This window comes from Gavialis gangeticus, unplaced genomic scaffold, assembly GCF_001723915.1.
Source record: "Gavialis gangeticus isolate Ggan-Ray unplaced genomic scaffold, GavGan_comp1, whole genome shotgun sequence".
Taxonomy (NCBI): Eukaryota; Metazoa; Chordata; order Crocodylia; family Gavialidae; genus Gavialis; species Gavialis gangeticus.
This window is the reverse complement of record NW_017729030.1, coordinates 30,963,964-30,973,434: the sequence shown is the minus strand read 5'-3', so window position 1 is coordinate 30,973,434 and position 9,471 is coordinate 30,963,964. Positions and strand designations below refer to the sequence as shown.

Genomic DNA, 9,471 nt, shown 5'->3' with positions numbered 1-9,471 from the left:
TGTTTATAGAAGTCTTGTAAGATAATCAGTTAATCATTTTCTGTTCGGCTCTGTTCCTTTTCCCAGAATGTAGGGCACAAGGATAATAATAAATAGTGAACAAAACAAAAGTAAAAGATCCTAGCATTTTGGCATTTGAAAAATATTAAGGTTGAATTCACCTTTTTTAGAACTGATTGGGTTTTACTATGTATATTACAGAACAGTAAAGACATTTTAAACACTATGCAACACCCCAACTGCCTTGGCAGGGATATTTCCCCTTCCAATTTATTCCAGTTATCAGAAAATGTCACCAACTAAACAACTGGAAATAGTTTATCTGTTTTTTTAAATCCCAAGATCAATTCAAAATTAAAGAACTGTGAAGCATGTTTTTGTCTTCTCATCATTTGGTACAACTGCCAGGACTCTATATAATTGTTTACTGCTTTGTTACACTCAATCAATTGAACTCCCTTCCTACCAAGCTTTGTGCTTGTACTAATAGGATTTATTAACACAAGCTGGGAACAGCTAGGGCCTTGCTTTTGTATCAGTAGGTGTTTCATAAAAACAGCAGAGAAGATTGAAAAGAAAAATGTGACAGACAAAGTACTGTGACATGGACAATCGGGAAGGTGCTGAGGCTCTATTTCTTTTCCTCTTCTAGCTGAGGGGCAGCCTGACTGTGCAGTTGAGTGGTTAAAACACTCACCGTCAAGGGAAGAGGTCTCATCTGTTGCTCAAACTGGACAGCACCTGAGAGAATACTGGCATTTTACTTTTCTGCCTTCCATGACCAGTGATGTTTAAGCCACACCACATCAAAAGCCAGTGTAGCAGAGTACTTTGACTTGCCTGACGAGTGGGTTTGAGGAAAAGTTGCTTCCTCGGTCTAGCACACAGCACAGAACCAGTAACATTAGGGTCATATTTTCAAGTTTTCTTTGCAAACATGAGGATGGAATCTAAACTTTCATTTAAAACAAAAACAAAAACTCTGTTTCTGGCATGACCAGGTAATGCTAGGAGGCAGGCTTAGTTTATCATCTCTGTATCATCAGTACAGTCCATAACTGTATTGGTTATTTGAAAGTGTGTATATTAAAATGTAGTATTACTCACTGATGAAATGTTTATCTCTGTCTGATGCTGTACAGGACAAAAGATACTATTCCCTGCTTGAGTGGGTTTAACCCCAAAGAAAATAAACAGAAATGTCTTTTCACAACATTTTTAGAAAGCACAGGAGATACTATTTTTACTAAAATATATTAAAGTTTTTGGACTTTGTAGTAGAGAGTTTTGAGAAGGGACTGGGAAGAGGGTGAGTGCATGATGAATTGTGACAGCAAAAATTTCAGGTATATGAGTACTAGGAGGAAATTTAATTAAATCCAATGTAAAGAGCATATATGCCCAAGTGTTTGTATAGCCTCAAAAACTGTAAACTTACCCAAACAGATTATACATGGAACAGAATGAAACTATACACGTAATTACCCTTTAAGGACAGGAGTCACTTTTTCATCTCCTATATACACAATTGTCTATACTACACACAAAATTTACAATATGGTACCATTTTTGGTATACAGTAAGCAAAATGTGCTATGGCTACACATTCAATTAAGCTCCCAATACATTTAAAATAAAATAGATCCCAAGAAAGACTACTTTCTGTTGAACTCTTACAACTGTGGAATCTTTTTCCATGTCCTGTTTGACTAGGTTAAAAAAATTTATAAAAAGGATTTTGAATATTTGCAACTATAAAATTTTGGGTTTTTTTAGCTATTTATGATCAGCACTAAAGTAAATATAATATTCTGTATATGCATTTAACATAAGCAACATATGTTACATCTATTGTCTTCAGCTGGATTGCAAAAGTTTGAATAAATACTAGAAATGGGGATCAACTAAAGAAATAGTAACACACAAAAAAGATAAAGTATATAAAAGACAAATCAGGATGTAGTTGAAACATTTTTAAATTCAAGATATTAAATATCAGGTGTTCCTGTTTCACATGACTATTGTTTTCCTTAACAGGCTCATACCTCTTTTTACCATTTCTCCCAATTTAGGCAGCAGCATCAAAGAAAGCAATCAATGCATTTTGGTCATAGCTGTCCAGAATTTCCAGAAGAAGAGGAACTTTGCTTTTGACATTGGTGCCTTTAAATTTAAATTTATCTATGAAGAGATCTGTAATCATACCTGCAAAAGCAATGTTAAAATTTCAAGGTTAATTCTTTGCTTTACTACTAACGCTCAAAAAAACCCCAAACCTCGTATTTGTTACATTATAATTGACTTTGTTTAGAAGCAAAATTCTTTTCTTTTAAAACAGTACACTTTAAACACTAGTTTACAATTAAATAACCCAAATCCTTAAAGTGACTTTATTCTATGTGGCAACGTGCCTAACTTTAAATTGCCTGCTTTGCATGTGAAAAATGCTCTCCAGGCATAAAGATAAATGTTTTAATAGAAGAATATTTTTAAACATGTTATATAACTCTCAGTCTATGCATATAGGTCTGTTTAAGCCTATGTGTGTCATACTTGCAGATTGTCTGCCCTGAAAGCAGCTTCTTATTTTATAGACTTAGAGTCAGAGATATAAAAATTCCACTTAAAATGAACACTTCATGGTTTTAAGGCAGCTAAGGCAGCTAGCTACATGTATGGTAAAGATTATTTACATTTTTTTCTCTAATATACTGTCACTAACAGTTTATCTATCAGCACATTCATTGCTATGCTATTCTTTATTAGCATAATTAGACTGTAATTAGTTATTTCATTTGTATTTCCATTATGCCTTTCACTTTTGACTTCTAGTGCAAGTCCATGACTCAGGTCCCAGTTTGAGACAGGTGCTCAAAAGCGTTTCTATTCAAGCCAAGTCTTATCTATATGTTTTTATGCAAACTGGGGAGAGTCCAGAGGGGGGCAAGTATTTTAAGAAACACAGCGTATGAAAAAGATGGAATTAATTTGATTTATTTATTGTAAAATATGAAAAATAAGGGCACAGCCATGATAATCTTTCGATATGCAAAGAAGTCTGTTATATCTCAGTGAACTAGGAATGACCAGTTTAATTTGCAGCAAAGCAGATCTAGATTAGATATTATTATTAGAAGTCTTTTTCTAAGAATAGTTATCCACTGGGGTAGGCTACTTTAGAGACTCTCTCTATTAGAGGTTCTTAAGGACAGTCAAACAAAACATGTCTGGGATGACCCGGGGTACTTAACCCTGATTCAAAAGAAAGGGCTGGAATAGAAAGCTTCTTCAGGTCCCTTCCAGCCTCAAGTTCTGTGCTTTGAATCCTACCATTTCAAAGGAAATAAAACTTTCCTAAAACTAAAATACATTTAAGTACTGCAAAATTCTTCTGAGAAAAGAAGAGGTCAACATGTAGAGCGGGGTGGGTAAAATACGGCCCGCCAGGCCATTCTATCCAGCCCGCGGGGCCCTTAAAAGACTTAGAAAATTAATATTTATCTGCCCTGGGCTGCCTGTCATGTGGCCCTCGATGGCTTGCCAAAACTCAGTAAGCAGCCCTCTGTCCAAAAGAATTGCCCGCCCCGATGTAAAGGAAAGAAGAAACCTTAGAAAGAGCCCCGCAACACATTCAGGACTGTTAGATATAAACTTCACATGCATAAAGGGACTGTCCCTCAAAGAATTGGGCTCTACAGCAGATGTTCAATGAGCTGATGCCTCACTCAGCACAAATCTGTCGTCTCACAAGACAGATGCCTGCCTATCTATCTTGCTTATCCCTGCACTGGGGCCATAAAATTGCTGGGCCATCTCTCTGTAACATAAAAAATAAAAACATTAAATAAAAAAGTGTATAAACCCCTTGAAATAATGCAAATTCTGAATTTTTAGTAGCATGTCACTGATCTCATTGAAACAAACAGTTGCCATGGTTCTCTGCTGAACACTTCTTACATTTTTAAAGAGTAATAATATCAACCTGCATTATTAATATGTATCTAAGTGCATACTTTGATTGTTTTACTTTACAGCTATTATCAAGTTAAGCTGAAAAGTAAAAGATAATGAATAGCTTTACAGGCATACAAGCATTTACACTAGCCCCTACTGAAACCTACACTTACTTAATTGTACTTATCTACCAATGTATTGTTACTAAAACTTAGTAACATTACACTCTCCCTCTGGCCGTTCCTATTTACAGTGTCAATAAAAATAAGATTCTGGCTAAAGACAGGAAAGCAGCATTTATGAACAAACCATAAAGTCTCTCAAGATGTGCAGGTTGTTTCTTGTACTCCTCCAGCAGGTGGTCTGCTTCCTCTAAAATGCAACGATATTCTGGTATCAGGAAGTCCATGTTTCCCTCATGAACCTGCAACTCCTTAAACAGATTTTGAAATGCTGAAAAAATTAGAAGGCATCAACTCAAAAAGTCATAAACATGGAGTTTAGATGAGAGGAGGTAATATGTAGAGGTGAAATAATTCTCCAAAACTGTTCTTGCTAAGCGTAGAAGTATATCATCTTCCTCACCCCATTAATTTCCAGATGACACCTCCTACTTTTAACACTGGTTTTATAAAAATCTGATATCCCAGTTTCTATTTCTGAACACTAGTTGAATACAGTTCATCAGGATCATTTCCTTACTAGTTGAAGTCTCGGTATTGTGCAATGTTCTTTTTATACAAACTCAATCTGATTTTTCATGTCTTCCTGGGAACTCAAGAATATGGAATAGGCATTGTTATCTGAAAACAAATCCTGCTCAGGTTCTGTGGCTACGTTTGACTGAGGTCCTTTAATTAAAAAAACCCAACCTCCACCACCCCACCCCACCAAAACCCACCATTTGGTTACTTCATTTACAATATAACAGATGAAAGAATAATCAACCGAACAAACATTTGACATCACAACCAACAGGTTATTTGGGTTGGCTTAAAAAAAAAAATCAGCTTGTGTTTGGCACTTATTGGCCACATCTACACAAGGTGCTACTGTGCAGTTGTTACTGTCCATTTATTTACTATTTGTTTATACAAGTAGTAAATAAATCCACAGGAACCCAAGTTACTGAGCAGTAGCACTGGTGAACGCCTTTTTTGACGCTACTGTGCAGTGGCCTAATACTACTGTGCAGTAGCATCGCAATTTTTGCTTTGCGATGCTACTGCGCAGTACTATCGGGCTACTGTGCATTCAAAGTCTTGTGTAGACACACCCACTGAGGTGCAAAACTGAATCTCACAATTTAGAAAACATAGTAAGCTGGGAACTGATCTTGCCAATTATCAAAGTAAGTGTCAGTTTATTTTGTCCTCACCAATCAATGAGAATATCTGAAATTTTAGACAGGTCCAACTCACCATGTTTTAAACCTCAATTTTATTCAGTAAAAATTTATTTTCTACAAGGTTATTTTTTTCAAAAAACGTGTTTCAAATTAATCCCATGCTACCATTACTATGCAAGACTGATGCTTACTGTGGAAGGGGATCACTGAAAGTGGCACTGCCGAGCTGTCATTTAATTTTCTGTGATTTCTATATCAAATGTGCACAGCTTACAAGTAAAAATGTTTTTGCTAGATGACTGCCCAGATGCAACTGAGGATCTGAGAACAAAGCTAGACTTTCCTGAGCATTATCACTTGAGTTGCTATAAGATGAGTTAGGTCCAAATTTGTATTTCAAAATGAATATTAGGTATTTGGAGGTATAAATTATAGATTTCATAGACATTAGGGCTGGAAGGGACCTTGCAAGATCAAGTCCAGCCCCCTGCCCCAGGGGCAGGAAGTCAGCTGGGGTCAAAGGATCCCAGCAAGATAAACATCCAAATGTCTCTTAAAGGAGTCCAGAGTAGGCACTTGCACCACTTCTGGCGGCAGTCTGTTCCAGGTCTTGGACAGTAAAGAAGTTCTTCCTTATGTCCAACCTGAAACAGTCTTGGAGGACTTAGTGACCATTTGAACTTGTCATCCCTTGGGGCGCTCTGGTGAGCAGGCGTTCCCCCAGATCCTTATATATTTATAGGCAGCCACCAGGTCCCCCCTGAGCCTGAGCTTTTCCAGGCTGAAGAGTCCCATGGCTCTCAGCCTCTCATCATAAGGCCTGTTCTCCTGCCCTCTGATCATGTGCATGGCTCTCCTCTGGACTCTCTCAAACTTCTCCACATCCTTTTTAAATTGTGGAGCCCAGAATCAGATGTACTCCAGCTGCGGCCTCACCAAGCCCAAGTAGAGCAGGAGGATGACATCTTGGGATTTGCTTGAGAAGCATCTATGGATGCAAGCCAGAGTTTTGCTTGCTTTATCACCTGCAACATCGCACTGGTGGCTCATATTCATCTTGTGGTCAATCATGACCCCCAAGTCCCTTTCAGCTGTGGTGCTAGCAAGCGTAACACTGGCAAGCCTATAAGTGTGCTGTGGGGTTTTTTTCCCTAAGATGGAGAACCTTGCATTTTTTGGTGTTGAATGCTGTGCCTGTCTGGCCTCGAACATCCGGTCACGTGCCGCGCTGGCCTGGACGTTCAGTGGTGTTCGTCTGTCCGTTCCTGATGTTTTGCCGAGTGGATGTCTCGCTCTGAAGTACTCTCTCCCCAATCTCGCCTGCCACGACTTTGGATCTTGTTCCAGTGGTGGGTGTCCAACTACCGGGTGTCTCTCGACTATGGGACGTCTGTCTGGCGATCTTCTGCAAGGTTCCACCTCCCCTCTACCTTGCTCTTACACCCTGCCTTGACGGGTTCCAGATGTCCTTCGGCCAGTTCCCCCAACTGTTGAGGCTCTGTGTACACTTGCAGAGATGGTCTTATTGGCCTGCTGGGCCTAACCCTACATCTACCCACAGCGCCTAACCACTGCCTAGCCTGCCTGGAGACTGTAAACCCCCTTCAGGTTTAAGCAACACTCAGGCTCCAAACGCCTTGCACCGCAACCCCTCCAACAGTGGGAAGCATAAAATACAAACAACAAAGAAATATAAAGATATTAAGAGAGGCCCTCTGCCCCCTTGACACCTGCTCCCTCAGCCTACCCACCAACGCCAGGCCCCAGATACCCAAGGCCCTCAGTTGGCTGTAAACTGGGTTCGGGCTAGACTGCAGACTACCGTGTCCTCCTCTTCACTCTTTGCCCAGCCTGTGGGTTTGCTTGACCCATGGTGGTCCTTCTCTGTACGCCTCCCCCACATCCCCCGTCAGGGCAGCTCTATGCCCCTGGGGTCCGTCTTCTGCAGCCCCTCATGCTGCTTATGCCCTTTGTCCCCAACCTGAGGCACCTCCTCAAGCCCTCCTGTGACCGCCGGGCTTCAATTACCCACTCTCGGGCAGTGTTAGCCTTGCAGGTAGATGTCAAACACCTGTTGGGATCTTGTCGGCATCAGAGTAGCTCTCTTTTCTCCGTGTCCCCAACCCCGTTCTCGGCCGACTTGATGTTCCTCAGTGTAAGGGGTCGGTTTGCGGGACATTCCGTGGCCCAGGATCTCTCGGCGGTCACTTCACGGGGCTCCGCCACCCCTGCACCCCGGCCTCACCCCACCTTCGGTGTGTCCTTCCTCCGCTGGTCCTGTTCCCCAGCCATGGAATGACACCACCAGTCCTGCCCCTAAGTGGCCACGACCCCCTGTCATGGCAACCCCAGTAAGTTCGACCCACGGCCCACCTCGCCTACTCCCCTCCCTTCAAGGAACGGGGACTCCAAAGAAAACTCTGGCCTCACCAAGGCCCCCTTCAGCCTCACTCTGGAGGCACACTGCCCCTAGCTCTTTCTGCCCCAGCCAGGGTTAACCAAACAAAACAACCCCAAAGAAATGCTGACTACTTAAGCGTCTCGCTACTTGCTGAGCTGTCTACTCTGAGCCCTCCTTGACTCCCTTCTGGCCCGTCCCTGGCCACTTACTTCCCCCGGTCCCTCCTCCTGCTTAGCACCCCAGCAGCTTGGCAGCGATGCCCGCCCCGACTGTACCCCCTTGGGGCTCTCCTCCCTGGTGCGGCTGTCTCTGCGTGCTGTCGTTTCGGCACCCCACCTCTGGGTCGCGCTGCTCTCTGGCTTCCGTCTCGCCGCATCCTCCGGAGCCATACCTTCAGCTCCCTCGTTGTCTGGGGCAGTCTTCAGCTGAGGGATCCGTTTCTGCTCTGTCTGTGTCTCCGCTGGCTCTCCTGGCTCTGCGCTGCTTGCCATCGCTGCCGCTCCTCTCGCCGATGGGGCTGATCGTCACTCCTCGCTGGGGCTATCCTCCCCTCTGCAGCTGCAGCCGCCGTTTTTATCCCTGCTGGCCAGCATCTCTCTGTGACATCACCGGCTGGGTGTAATTGGATAAAAAGGCGGCTAATGACCCGCACGGGCTCCTCCCTCCGCCTCATGTGCATCTTGTCTGGAGCTGCAGGTGAGTCCCGTTTACCGTTTTGCTTCCCGGGACACCTCTGGAGCCCTCAATGGTCCCACCTGGTCTGGCGTCTTGGTATCTGCTGCTCCCTCTGGCTCCTCTGCAGTAACCCCTGGTGTCAAGCTCCTTCTGCTCTTCCCGGTCTTCAAACCAGGTCCCCAGTCTCAATGAGGTGCTTTGGATCCCTCGCTCCCTGCGCTGCCGCTGGCAGCGTCATTCCCGTGGTGGGCTTCGCTGTGTCCTCCCGTGCTGGGAGAGGCAGCTTCCTACCCTTTTCCCCCTCACAGGGGCTCCAGGAGAGACTTCCCTGCTGGCATCCCTGCGAGTCTCTCCCCTTCTTCCTTGCCAGCAGCTCCTTTTATCCCCACCGGCTGGCTCCTGCAGCCGACGTTATCAGCCAGCCACAGCTGTATAAAGACACGGCTAATGAGCTGCTCGGGTCCCACCTCCATTTCCGGCTTCGCCGTGGATCCTGCTGCAGGTAAGAAGGTTTTAGTTTCTTTTCTTTTATGTTTGTTTTCTTCTAAGGGTTCCTGACCCTGGGGTTCCCTCCTGGCTGTTTGGGGTCTTCCTCTCTGTCTCTCCTTGTGACAAACGCCATCAAGTTTCTGTCCACCCATTTTCTGAGCCTGTCTAGGTTGGTCTGGATTGCTATCTTGTCCTCAGGTGCGGACGCTTTACCCCAAAGTTTGGTATCATCGGTGAACTTGGCCAGGCCGCTTCTGATACCAATGTCCACATCATTAATGAAGATGTTAAAGAGTATAGGCCCAAGGACAGAGCCTTGGGGAACATCACTGGCTATGGTGCACCATGATTATTTACTTCCGTCTATTACCACTCTCTGGGTCTGACCTCGGAGCCAGTTCCCTAGCCATCAGACTGTGATGTAGCTGAGGCCACAGTTGGCCAATTTTTCCATGAGATAATCACAGGACACCAGATTGAAGGCTTTTCTAAATGAAGATATATGACATCAATCTCTTCTCCCTTGTCCAGGTGATAGGTCACCTGGTCATAGAAGGAGATGAGATTGGTCAGGCAAGACCTACCTGCAACAAACCCGTGCTGG

General features: G+C 43.6%; 1 protein-coding gene across 3 annotated transcripts in view; it reads right to left on the bottom strand.

Moving 5' to 3' along the window:
- Window positions 1-242: 242 nt before the first annotated feature.
- BBS7 (Bardet-Biedl syndrome 7) overlaps window positions 243-9,471 on the bottom strand; it is a 57,805-nt gene continuing 48,576 nt past the window's right edge. For 2 of the 3 annotated variants that reach the window (XM_019522071.1, XM_019522069.1), the window contains 2 exons: window positions 4,264-4,387; window positions 301-2,205 (listed from right to left, as the gene is read on the bottom strand). In XM_019522071.1, coding sequence (XP_019377616.1) covers window positions 2,069-2,205; window positions 4,264-4,387 — 261 coding nt within the window. In that variant the 3' untranslated portion in view covers window positions 301-2,068. Of the gene's footprint in view, window positions 2,206-4,263; window positions 4,388-9,471 lie in introns of all 3 variants that reach the window. The other variant, XM_019522070.1, reaches the window with a different exon arrangement.